The sequence below is a fragment of the Leptinotarsa decemlineata genome, unplaced genomic scaffold (genome assembly GCF_025532065.1).
Source record: "Leptinotarsa decemlineata unplaced genomic scaffold, Ldec_3_MD MMD2_tig00026307_RagTag_RagTag, whole genome shotgun sequence".
Classification (NCBI taxonomy): domain Eukaryota; kingdom Metazoa; phylum Arthropoda; class Insecta; order Coleoptera; family Chrysomelidae; genus Leptinotarsa; species Leptinotarsa decemlineata.
This window is the reverse complement of record NW_027412681.1, coordinates 17,848,758-17,862,703: the sequence shown is the minus strand read 5'-3', so window position 1 is coordinate 17,862,703 and position 13,946 is coordinate 17,848,758. Positions and strand designations below refer to the sequence as shown.

At 37.2% G+C, this 13,946-nt stretch overlaps 2 protein-coding genes across 3 annotated transcripts in view; one reads left to right on the top strand and one right to left on the bottom strand.

Annotated features, from left to right (window-relative positions):
* loh (thrombospondin type 1 domain containing lonely heart) overlaps positions 1-13,946 on the bottom strand; it is a 701,195-nt gene that overhangs the window by 155,385 nt on the left and 531,864 nt on the right. The window lies entirely within an intron of this gene.
* On the top strand, positions 4,798-7,312 carry LOC141485089 (uncharacterized). The gene is made up of 2 exons (XM_074181089.1): positions 4,798-6,093; positions 6,157-7,312. The coding sequence occupies exon 2, from the start codon at positions 6,161-6,163 to the stop codon at positions 7,310-7,312; it is 1,152 nt and encodes a 383-aa protein (XP_074037190.1). The 5' UTR covers positions 4,798-6,093; positions 6,157-6,160.

Sequence of the window (13,946 nt, the reverse complement as noted above, 5' to 3'; positions counted from 1 at the left end):
GAAAATATCTAAAATAATACCTATTTATGTTCATTTTGTCTGACCTTGATATTTTGTCCGTAAAGGAATTTTCAATTATGGAAACATATGAAAAAAAGTAATACAAACTATGAAATTATGGAACAACAAAAATTATTTGACGCTCCGAGGCGACTTGATTGATTTCAGTGGCGCATTTGTTTTTTCAGCTGCAGGAAATCCCTGAAAAGCAGTATGATTATTTATTGTGTCGTTCACATTTTATTATGTTGACTTATTTCACGAAATTATAATTTTTGATAATATTTCATTGGTAAACTCTCAATTTCTTTAAGATTCACCAAACTTTCTGTTGGTTGTGCTTATTCTTTTTAATATAATTCTTCAATTGAATTATATAAAGTTTTTTATGACGAAGAATCTCCTACAATGAAACACTTATTGCAAGTACACTGAATATTACAGGCGGTAGAAAATAAACCTATGATGTAATATACTCGTATATTGGACATAATTTCATAAGTTTCATAAGTTTTTTTCATTTCTTTCAATAATATGATAACTACATAATTGACTTATAGACGTATGTCGATATAAAGGAAAATAAAATAAAATAAAATATCTATTTAACATACAGATATATTTGGACGTTAATACAGGGTGTTTATTAAACATGCGGGACGCTTTGTTTCGAAGATGCGGGGCGAAAAAGAATTTCGACAATAACAATTTTGGTAATTTTAAAATAATCAACGTGGCCAAAATAAAAGTATAGCGTACCACACTGGATCCACCAAGTAATAAAATCTTACAATTCTGTTGATACCTATCAACAACATTCCGATTACTACAAACAACTGCAGACATTTAATTTGAATGGTATGTCTCATTAGTGATCCTGGTGTTTTTGAAAGAGTTCGGGAGTCGATAAGGAGAGATTGAGGAGAAATGGGGTTGGTCATTTTTAACAGTTCTTGTAGATTAGGACCATTACATGTTATTTTTGCAAATGAATTGTTGTTTTCGAAATTCTTTTTCGCTCCGTATCTTCGAAACAGAGCGCCCTATCAAAGATCATCAAAAGACAAAATATCCTCAGAAGAAGTCCAAGGCATAGTACCTCAAATTTTTGTTTGCTGCATGTTTAATGAACATCCTGTATAATTATATAGAAACATGTCATAGGCAGGGCTTTTAACGAAAGCAAAATACTAATTTCGGAATTTTTTGACAACGTAGTTGAGTGCAGCAAATGGATAGTGTTCATAAATTTTATAATAACTCAATCAATATATGTTAGGATGTGAATTATAGTTCCTCACCTGCAACCCATCATGATAAATTTATCTCGGACTTACCTGGAACAAAAATTCATATTAACAATGCATTCAACACAGTTATAGAAAAGCATAAATATGGTTAACTGATAGTAGGGTGCTAATGCCGACTGAACGCCTCCCCCCACCCCTTTTGACCTTGAGACGTCACACGACCTTGAATGACGTCGCCTAACCTTGAACGTCGTACACGTAATATGAGCTTGAATGCGGTGTTTGACCTTGAGTGTGGGGGGTGACCTTGACGTTCGACACTTCGACTACCTTGAACTTGCTCCATGGCATTGAATGTTGACCTTGAATGAAATCGTGACGTGTACAGAATATACAGTGGGATTAGGCGTTGCGGTGTTTGACCTTGAGTGTGGGGTTTGACATTGACGTTCGTCACTTCGACTACCTTGAGCTTGCTCTGTGGCATTGAATGTTGACCTTGTAGCTCCCATTTGGGTTATGGTGGGGGGGGAGGAGTTGGGCTTTTATAAGGAGTGTGGTGTGAACGTTTCACTCATTTCAAATTCTCCTTATCGTACGGTAGATATTTCTATATACAAGATGTATTCGTGCGTTGATTGTAAAAAAAGTTTCACTCGTAGTGACAACCTACGTCGTCATCAGCGGGATTCCTGCACACCCGCAAATGGTGATGGACCTCCAACATCGAAGAGGCAACGGTTGACACCCCCAGCACTTCCAACACTGCAAACATGCGTTTGCTGCAATTTGACTATTGCAAGCGATCAGATGAATGTACATCGGAGGACGTTGCAGCACAGAACAAATGCATGTGTTCAATATGGGGAAGGTGTGAAAATTGTCAATACAGCTTTCAAGTGTCGAATTGTGAGCTACCGAGTGGACAGTGAAAACCACCACATGGATTACCCAACATTCTTCAATGAAATTAAGCAGAAAGTAGTGAAACTACTCGAAGAAGTGTTGGATATCCATAAATGCATGAAAGTGAACATGGAAGTGTTTGGGCGGTACAGTCTGCAAACTAAGGATCTTTCAGACATCAAATCATTTAATAGTCCCAATGAAGTAATTGATCAATCGAATGATTTGGATGTGGTTTATAGCAGTTTTGCAGATAGTTTAACTGTTAAAGCAGCGGAATTTCAAGATCGGGATTCAGGTATGTGATCTAGTCAAAATGTTGATGATGATGGACTTATAGAGAAAACCCATATTTTCAGGTTGGACCATTGAGAAAATTTTGTACTTGGAGGTGAATATCAACAAGTATAGCCCCTTCGGAGGGTCTTCTTACATCAAATTGCCAAGGTTCATCGAATTGAAGAAAAGTGTGGTGAATGTTCTTAATCAAGATCAGTGCTGCTTTGCGTGGGCTGTGACTTCAGCTTTATACCCTGCCAGTCAGAAACTTAATGAAATTTCATCATATCCCCACTTCTCAACCGTCTTGAATGTAGCAGGTATGGAATTTCCAGTTAAGTTGAAAGATATTCCTAAGTTTGAGGTTATGAACGATTGCTCTATCAATGTTTATGGGTTGGAAAATGTTTTTAAAAATGGTAGAATTGAATATGAAGTTGTGGGTCCGTTACACTATTCTAAACGTAGATTAAATAGTCATGTTAATCTGTTGATTATTACAGATGATTCTGGTAATAGTCATTATTGTTGGATTAAGGATTTATCGAGACTAGTATCATCACAAATATCTGCCCGTGGTCATAAAAAGTATTTTTGTGATGGTTGTTTATTGTACTTTGATAATGAACGAACTTTATTGCGACATCAGTTGAATGATTGTAATCACATATCGACAACGACACCATCCACAAATTTCAGGGTTGATAAATTTGGTAAAAGGGTACCTGAGAATATTTTGAAATTTGAAAATATCGAGAAACAGTTGAGGGTTCCATTCGTTGTATATGCTGATTTCGAATCTATTCTGAAACCAGTGCATACTAATGAGCCAAATCCTGCTAACTCTTATACAAATCGAACATATCTTCATGAACCATATGCTTTTTCTTACCTCATAAAGTGCTCTTTTGATGATTCTATATCTAAATTTGTACTATATAGAGGTGCTGATGCAGCTAAAGTGTTTGTGTCAAACTTGGAGGCTGATGTCACCAATATTTATCACAAATATTTGAAGAAAGTCATTCCAATGAGTCCATTGACTGATGAGGAAGAGCATGATTTCAATATTGCCGCCACATGTGGTATATGTGGAGAACCATTCGGTGATGGTGATATTAAGGTGCGTGACCACTGCCATCTAACGGGGAAAAAAAGAAATGGAGCTGCACATAGTATTTGTAACCTCAATTTCAAATTGCCCAACTTTATACCCATAATTTTTCATAATCTCAGTGGGTATGACTGTCATTTGTTCATAAAAGAGTTATGCACAAACAAAACAAAAGTTGATGTCATTGCTCAAACTAAAGAAAAGTATGTTTCCTTCACGAAACATATAATTATGGAGAGAATAGTAGATCACAATGGAATGATGAAAAATAAGTTTTTGAAATTAAGGTTCATCGATAGTTTTAAATTTATGGCTGCTTCCCTTCAAGAGTTAGGTGACAATTTAGATGAAAAACATTTTGTGGAAACAAGAAAATATTTTCCGGAACAGGATAAATTCAAACTTATGAGGCAGAAAGGTGTTTTTCCGTACAGTTTTATCGATTCTTTAGATAAATTAAATTATTCTAGTATATCATCAAAGGTGGACTTTTATGATAAATTAAATGAAAAACATGTTTCTGATGAGGATTATGATAGAGTAAAGCAGGTATGGAACACATTCAATTGTCAAGATATGGGTGAATATTCTGACATATACCTAAAATCTGATGTTCTACTGTTGTGCGATATTTTTGAAAATTTTAGAAATATGAGTTTAGATACATATAAATTGGATCCTGCTCACTATTTCACTTCTCCAGGTCTTTCTTGGGATGCTATGTTGAAGTATACGGGTGTCAACTTGGAATTATTAACTGATATCGATATGGTGCATTTTCTCCAAAACGGTATACGTGGTGGTGTAAGCCAGTGTTCAGAGAGAAAGCATATTGCAAACAATCAGTTTCTTCCAAATTATAATCCCGAAGAACCTTCATCTTTCATAATGTATTTGGATGCAACAAATCTGTATGGTCATAGCATGTCTCAATCATTACCTTTTGGTGGGTTCACTTGGTTGACCGCCAGTGAAATATGTCAGTTGGATATCAATAGTATTCCAGATGATAGCCCCCAAGGATACATACTTGAAGTAGATGTGCATTACCCTGTCGAGTTACACGATCTACATTCGGATTTACCATTTTTGGTTGAAAGTATTATACCACCTGGTTCAAAGTCCAAAATACCCAAACTTATTCCTAATTTGAATGATAAAAAGAAATATATCGTTCATTATAGGAATTTGAAACAAGCGGTCCGTAATCCACCATCGAGGCCCAGAAACTGGAATTTGAAACAAGCGGTCCGTAATGGTTTGATGGTGATGAAAACTCATAGAATTCTCAGATTCAATCAGTCACCGTGGCTGAAAAAATATATCGATTTAAATACAAATTTGAGAAATAAGGCTACCAATAAGTTTGAGAAGGGTTACTTCAAATTGAATATAAATTCCATATTTGGCAAAACGATGGAAAATGTAAACAATAGAAGAGACATTCGAATTGTCACACATTGGGAATCCATAAGAAGAGGTATGGGTGCCAATGCTTTGATAGCTCGTCCCAATTTCAAAACATTATCCATATTTTCGGAAGACTTTGTCGTCATACATATGGATAAAGTTAAGGTTTGTTATAATAAACCATTGTATTTGGGGTTCAGTATATTGGATATGTCGAAAACAGTCATTTATGATTTTTTCTATGATGTCATCAAAAAACATTACGGACCACAAGCTTCTCTTCTCTATACCGATACGGATTCTTTGATATTGAAAATAATGACGGATAATTTTTATAATTTTATGATTGCAAATGTTGACAAATTTGACACTTCTAACTATAGGTTGGGTAATAAATTCAATGTGCCAGTTAGCAAATCGGTGATTGGAAATATGAAGGATGAACTTCCGAGTGATCCCATCATCAGTTTCCATGGCACCGGTGCGAAAGCATATCATGTACAAAGTGTGTCTGATGAAATAAAGAAAGCAAAAGGTATTAAAAAATCCGTTATAAAAAATCAAATTTCAATTGAAGATTACATTAGGATTGTTGAAACAGGCGGTATAATATTTAGAAAGATGAATGTATTCAGGAGTGATCTACATGATATTTACACGTTGATGTGCAATAAAGTCGCGCTATCACATAATGATGATAAGCGATTCATCATTCCTAATACCACCAAGACATTACCTTGGGGCCACAACGATATTGAATTCTATCAGACAAGTTCCGAACAAAATTTAAGAATTCTTTTGAATGTACTGAAAGATGAAAACAGTATAAGTGACAAGAAATTAAATTTACTCATTGCCTTATTGGAAGAGCAATCGAGTAATTGAATTTTTTCACTCATTATCTGGTTTGTTCAACAAATTGTAAAATTCATACTTGTCGAATATTTCAAACGAATTATCCTACCCCACTTCCACCCCCACTCCCATTCCCACCCGAAGTGGTAGGGAGCATACGGCTATAAAACATGAGGAGGAGGCCACAGTTCATCATTCGATTGCAGTCTTCCTTCGAAAGAAGCAGCCAACCTGAGATACCTGCCAGCCAACTTAGTTGAAAATTCCAAGCAGCTTGATGTAAGTACACACTTCCATACTATTTATATTATATTGTCTAATATTTTCATTTTCTCTTTCTAGAATCATGTCTTTTCTGAGGAATGCTCTGATGACCCCGATTACCACTCTCAGTGAGAGACAGTTGGAGGATGTAGAGCGGAGGAGGGTGGTTGTCCTACAGGACATCATGGTACAACCACCAGCTGCACCACCAGCTGCACCACCAGCTGCAGCTCCCATTCCACCACCGGGGATGACTTCCACCCAGGAAGTGGCGGCTCCCATTCCACCACCGGGGATGACTTCCACCCAGGAAGTGGCGGCTTCTGACTTGAAGTTCTTTTTCGAGGACTTCAAACCAACCCCCGAGGAGGAGATTGACCCCCCACCAACTTTGTCGACATTCAGTGGACCAACTTCTTCGTCAGCACCCCAAATCGAAGATTTACTGAATGTCTACAACCCGGACCTGGACGAGTCTCTGGCGGATTTATCGCATCTTCAAAGCTTCTTATCGCCCATCGAACTATTATCCCCCATCGATTCAGGGGATGAGTTCGAGAAACCGGTGAAGAGGGCCAAGAAGATGAAGAAGTCCGCACCTGTGAAGAAGTCCGCACCTGTGAAAAAGTCCGCACCTGTGAAGGCATCCAAAGCCAAAGGTGGGAGGGGTGGTAAGTTGAGTGCTTTTCGCAAAAAGTGTGAAAAGAACTCACCTTACGTTGGTTGGCCTACAGCACCCCTTCCAGTGATGGAGGTGCAGAACTTGGTGGAAGTCGTCGCCCAGGTCCATCGGGATGCGTCACCCCCTCCAGTCACCCCCCAGGTCCATCGGGATGCGTCGCCCCCTCCAGTCACCCCCCAGGTACGTGTTGAGCATTCCGAACAAGAGGTTGGCCCGGAAAATGTCCTTTCACAGACTGTGGTAGAGGGTAATAAACTCAAAGAGTCTATTACCTATGCACAGTCTGTGAAAAAGAGATATTTGAGGGAAAAGAAGGTTGTGGATGGTTCTGATTCCAGAAAAAGGGCCTTGATGGCGGATATTTCCACCATCGAGGCCCAGAAACTGGAATTAGAGAAGCGACTCTCTTTGCTTAGGGCGAAACTTCAAGAAGAAGATTCGCAACAAGGAAAGAGTTTGGCTTACATCCAAAAATATGGACCTCTTGTTCAGGAATGGGATGCCAGGGGTTCCTTAATACCTAACCCCTTTTGTAAATATATTTTTGTTTAGTTTAAGTTAGATGTATGTTTAGAATAAAAAAATTGTAATTTTAGGAATATAATAAAAACTTGCATGTTAATTTTAAGGTTATGAATGTTATGAATGAAAAAATAAAATAAGGAATATTGGAGTGCATATCTATTTTGGTTGTTGCACACAAAATACTGCGTGGTTGGGGCAGTATTTATTCCTTCATTCTAGTCATTTTCTAGTCACATTGAAAGTGTGTGAATTGTAAAATAGTTATTTTTTCTAGAGAATAAATAAAGGTGATTCTAGTAATGCTCTGAGTATAATTCCAAAACCTTTTGACACTTCTCTCATCATTACTTCTCTCAACATTATTCAAACAAATTTCATTTATGTGAATGTGTAAAAATGAAATCATGAATCTAATGAATATTATATTGGATTTATTCCCCAATTCTCACATCAATACTTGAATAAATAACCTAGTGGGTCTTTATTTTTCACATATTCCCCTTCCCTTACTCTACCCCACTTTCTTCAAATCATATAAATAAGATTGTATTCTCAATATTCTTCAACTTGTTCGTTCATCATGAATCAAGCAACACCAATTATTCGGGAAGCTGATTCCACCAGTGAACCTCATTTTGCCCCACCAGAGAATTGGTCCTATGGTGACATTCAAGTTGCTGTAGTTGATTCAACATCTCCCGATGATGAATTCGATGGGTATTCAGATACAACAATAGAGCTGAATGAAGAACAAGATGTAACCTCAGACGAAGATGAGTTTGAACATGATGAATTTGCCAGCCCAGAACTTGTGGATCAACTGTGGCTTGAAGATCATCAAATCGCTCCACCAAATATCATCGTGGTGGTTGATTCTCCCGAACCTGACATCATCATTATAGATGATGATGATGATGATCAGGTAGGTTAGGTTAGGTTTTCCTCGGAGTGCACATAGTACCTGGTTGGTGCACACGGAATGCTGCGTGGGTGGGGCAGCATTCAACCTAACCACTCTATTTGGTAGTAGTGAAAAAAATAGGGCTATATCGGTACACCCTTGCGGTGAAACGTTAGTTGTTTCGCTATAAAATGAACTAATTAGAAAATGGAAACAGTTAATCATTATCTTTGAATATCTTTGGAACATTATTTTAATAATGTTGATAAAAATTCGTATCATAAAGAAATTTCAAGCAATGTATATTCGGATAAGTAACGAAGGGAAAGGTTGTATAGGCGATCGCGAAGCGATCCTATAACGAACCTATAACTTATGCATTAGAATATCTTCTAATGCATAAGTTATAGGTTCTGTATTATTAACTTTCACAACTTTGAATATTTCAGCTGTAAAATTTGCTGTATAACCTTTATCGAATGCATTTTTATATTTGCTGATTCGAACACTATCCCCAATTTTAAGTATTTTTTTTACGTTTCACATGTGGACTCTTAGATTCGGCATACATTGACAATTTAGTAGACTGTTTCACATCTGCAGGTTTCATACCAATCGTACGATGAACTTTGTTGTTATACTGACGAGTAATTCTAGGAAGAATGTTCAACCACTTGTAATGACCTTGAAGTGAAAACTCCTTATAAAGCCAACTCTTCAATGTTCTGATTACTCGTTCTGCAATTGCAGCTTTTTTTGTGCTGAATGTTGAGTAATGATTGATGTTGTGTTTCTTCATTAACGATGAGAATTTCGAATTATAGAACTCAGTACCATGATCAGATTGTAAATTTTTTGGAGTATATTTAGCATCTTTCAACACGCTTGCCATAGCTGCAGTAACTGAATCACCAGTTTTATTCTTCAACGGCCTTGACCATACAAACTTTGAATAACAGTTGATAACTATAAGGATGTACCTACATCCCTCATTTTCTTTAGAATATGGTTGCATTTCCATCAAATCCATCTGCCACAAGTCAGAAAAACCCTTTATTATTGTCTTCCGACGGGGGAAATTTCGACGCGCCGGCTTGTGTATTTCTTTCACAACCTGCCATTTTGTATTACTCATATTACTGCTCTAAGACTTCTTCAAGATGATAAAACTGAGGAATTACTTTTCTACTGTTCAGGTGCAAGTGTAACGATTGACTATCAAACTTCAATGACTCGCTCAGTAAAAGTATCAACCAACTTAGCTATTACGTCAGTTCGCTTTTCCACATTACTCAATTGATCAGCTAATGCAGAAGTGATGAGTGCATTTTTGTCAATGATTATTTGCACCTCATTATGTTTTGAATCAATATGTTTTCCGATGTTACGTAGCGTTGATGCAATGAATTCTTGGAAATACTTCAGAGTTGTCTCATTGACTTTTCTAATGTGATCGTCAACATATCCTTTAGTAACAGAATCTTCACTGTCTACAGGTTCACCAACATTTTGAAACCGCTTATTCTGAATATCATAATCACCATTTGGTGTGAGAATGAATCCAACACCAGATCTTCCAACTATTGGTTTACTAACACCACCTCTTCTACGACCAAATTTATCAATTGTGGTATGCATAGTTAGATCGTTTGTGATCGACTGAGCCAGTTTCACACATCATGTTCATGATATTGCGGTCAATAGACTAATCCTTCTTCACGTAATTCCTCAATTATGGCTAATATTTCATTATCATGTCCGGTATGTCCAGCCAGTCGTGAACTCCAAAGTAGTCGAAGGCGATCAATCAATTCTTCGAGTTCATTCCAATAAACATAATCTGTATGCTTATTTCTGATATATTTTTTCTGGGTGGGTATTTTGATCATGCCAGCACCTTCTCTACTAGGGTTTCCATTGGATAATAATGGTAGGATTATTTCTCTATATTTCTTCCAATTATTCGATAGAAGACCTTGTTTTCTCTCATTGTATTTATATGCAGCCTTTGTTAATTTGAGTATATCACCATATGTGATCATATCGGAAGAGGGGATATTTCTCGATGGTACTTTCATGAATATCAAGTTATATAGTTTTGGAGTGCCCTGATAAGAGCCAATAGTTTTACCATTTTTCATAAACACAATTTTCTCATCGATAAATTCCACATCAGCTACTCCCATTTGTAAATTTCCCGTTTCAGTGTTCATGTGTACTCCAAAGACTGTATCGTAAGAGGGATTTCCTGATAGTAACTTTTTTATATGCTTTTGTACTTCATCACCATCATCGAATACATTAGGTGATTGTGAATCTAAAGTTGTCAATTGAGAGGTTTGAAGATCCTTCGAGGAAGCCCCTTCAAATTTCGGTTTCCACTCACTTTCAATTATAGTTTTGGCTGTTAATGGTGTAGCAGGCTTTGTTTTCTGCATCACTTGATTCATTTGAGATGCTCCTTCAGTATTGGCAGATATTACTTTCAAAGGTGTTATTATTGGCTCATAGATCCTCTCGAGTGCTGATTGATCACCTAGACGACTACTTTTGATATAATTGAATTTCTTCCGAACGGCATCCGTTGCTTCAATTAACTTTCTTTTTAAACATATTTCATCATCATTTTTTCCCTCCATAATTCACTCCAAAAATTTGTATAATGAAGTGTTATCTCCACTATCTAGCACTCAAGTGATTCAATTCTTCAAGAACGTCAAGGATATATGAAAGCGTCGAATCCTTTTCGATAACGTCCATTTACCACTTCTCGATCCTTATCAATTACTAAAAATCCATATTTATCTTCCCAACATCTCGCACACATATCTTGAAATTGCTTATATGTTACATCTGGTGATACATGGTCGGAAAAAATATGATTGAGATTCATATCATCTTGTTTGAACATTACGATAAAATTTGCATTATCTCGTATCAATTGCTTCGGAACTCGTGAATATGTTTGGGCTAAATAGAAACAATCCACATTTTTATGACGACCCATACTGAAATATGATCGTATAACATCCTGTTTCTCGCACATAACATCATCAAAAATGAATATCGAATCAGGTTTGGCGTCTGAAGGCTCTACTATTTCACCTGCATTATTGGCAAAAGTGTAAAAACCCAACCCTTCGATTGGAGATAATACTTCACGTAAATACTCGTATTTAGGTTGATAAAGAGACTTTGAATAAAGATAAACATTTGCGAATCGTAATCCTAGAGGATGCGTTAGCAAAGAAATCATAACATTTGTCTTGCCACAGTTAGAAGGTCCAATAATCAGGCCGCGAATAGAAAGTGGAAGTAAAGATCCGTGACGTTGTTTGACACCGCTTCCCGATCCACCACCCACTTTTTCATCGAAATTATCGATGGAAAATTGCTGCTTCTGCTTCAATATGCGCTTTGTATGACAGTTGGAGACTATATAAGCAGGGTTCCACATCGATTCCTTTATTTAAATAGGGGTTATGAGTCGATGCAGATCTACTGAATTGCATTCAAATAAAACTGGTAGAGGATTGATCAATTCCCTCATCAATAATCTACCATTTGAATTACACTTACCTGGCTATCAGTATTGCGGTCCGGGCACCAAATTGCAGAAAAGATTGTTGAGAGGTGATTCGGGTGTCAATCAGCTGGATTTTGCATGCAAAAAACACGATATTGCATATTCACAGAACCCCGATAATCTTGCAGCTAGACACATAGCGGATAAGGAGCTTGCAGAAAGTGCTTGGAATCGTGTCAAAGCAAAAGACGCTACTATTGGAGAAAAAGGAGCTGCTTGGCTAGTTACGAATATAATGAAAGGGAAACGCCGATTTGGTATGGGTTGTGACTCATCTCCCAAGCAGTCACACATTCCGAAGAAAAAGCGTTCTATTAAGAAAAAAAAAGTTAAAAAAATATTGAAAGCTTCTAAGGTGATAGCTTTTGGTTCTGGGATCGTTCAGAAAGTGCGTGATGTTCTACACAAAGCGGGTGGAAGTGAATTTGTTGTCAAAAATTCTAAAAGAGCAGCTGAAATTGCACTCAAAGCAGCACGCAAATATATGAGGGCTGCAGGTGGGAAAAAGAAAATTCGCACACCGCGAATCATACCGATTCCTAAAATTGGTGGAATACTACCACTCATTCCAATTTTTGCTGGTTTATCAGCACTAGGTAGTTTAGCCGGTGCTACTGCTGGTATAACGAAAGCAGTTCAAGCAGCAAAAGCGAGTAGGGAGCAGTTGAGTGAGACAAATCGCCATAATAAACACATGGAGGCAATTGCTATAGGTAAACAAGGAAGTGGTATCTACTTGAAGCCTTACCGCAAAGGATTAGGAGTCTATTTGAAACCTCAAAATTCAAAAAACTCATAAATTTGCTACCTAAAAGAGCTCTCTCTAATATCGACCTCAACTATTACGCTAAGAAAATGACGATTCCATATTTTCGGGGGGTATATATGCGTGACGATTTACCAAAATCAGGACCACTCCGATATGAATCTGCCATAGTAAATTTGGATAGTCGACATGGTCAAGGGACACATTGGGTAGCATATAGAAAAAGGGGAACTTCGATAAAATATTTTGATAGTTTTGGCGATTTACCCCCTCCCAAAGAACTGATTCACTATTTTTATATGGGTTCGAATCCTATCAATACTATCACATACTATCAAATGGTGTGGCCATTTGTGTTTGAAGTTTCTTCAGAACAAGACATGGAGTTAACACCAGTACAGGATAGGGAGAGTATCAAGAGGATGAGTCATTCATTGATCGCATATTCCAGAGTACGCACTTTACAAAAAATGAGTAAAGAACAACTCGCTGATATGCCGAAAGAGGTGTTGATTGGGTGTGCATCACATGAAATTGCATCTGTATGGGATAAGTTACCACAAAACCTACAAAATGATATTGATGTCTTGAAGTATCAGTACTGTCAAGAGCATTACAATGATTCCAGCGGTAGCAGTAGTAATTCCGATATGAATGATGGTCCACCTACAAGAAAAATTTTTTGTTGTTATTGTAAAGTGAATGATGTGAATGTAGTCACACATAATGATATGGATAGACCACCGAAAAAGCGACGATTGGTCCACAATTTCTGCTGTCAGCAATAAAAAGACATGAATCATCGAAAATTCGTCAGTCATGTCACGCACGTTTTCATTGTCGGGATACTCTAGCGAGTTGAGTGCCAACTTCTACCCACCCATCGAATTGGATACCAATAGTAATTATGGTCTGGGATTACATGGTTTCTACTCCTACAATTCCATATTCAATGTAGATGCTAAGAATAATGTTATCGGCTATTCGAAGACAATTATCTCACCCCCCACTATTATAAAAATTCCACCTGGGGCATATGAAATTGATGAAATTAATAAGGTGATTCAAAGATTCATGGAATCCAAAGAAGTGCAACTAGAAAATGGAATTGAAGAAAATATCGACGAAGTATTTCTCCTACGTGCAAACAACAACACTCTGAAATGTGAAATGCGATCGAAATATTACATTCATCTCAAACATGAAAACAGCATTGCTGAACTTCTAGGATTCGATGACAATGTTTTCAATTGTGGTGAAATACATGAATCAACATTGCCCGTGAATATCAATAAGGTGAGGATTATTCGTGTGGATTGTAATGTCACAGCTGGAGCATATTCGAATGGCGATGAAATCCATAGCATCTTTGAATTTGATATTGATGTAGAGCCCGGTTACAAACTCA

Bases quoted from the DNA above. Each gene is read 5' to 3' on its own strand.
- LOC141485089 (XM_074181089.1), top strand. From the start codon at position 6,161: ATGTCTTTTCTGAGGAATGCTCTGATGACCCCGATTACCACTCTCAGT.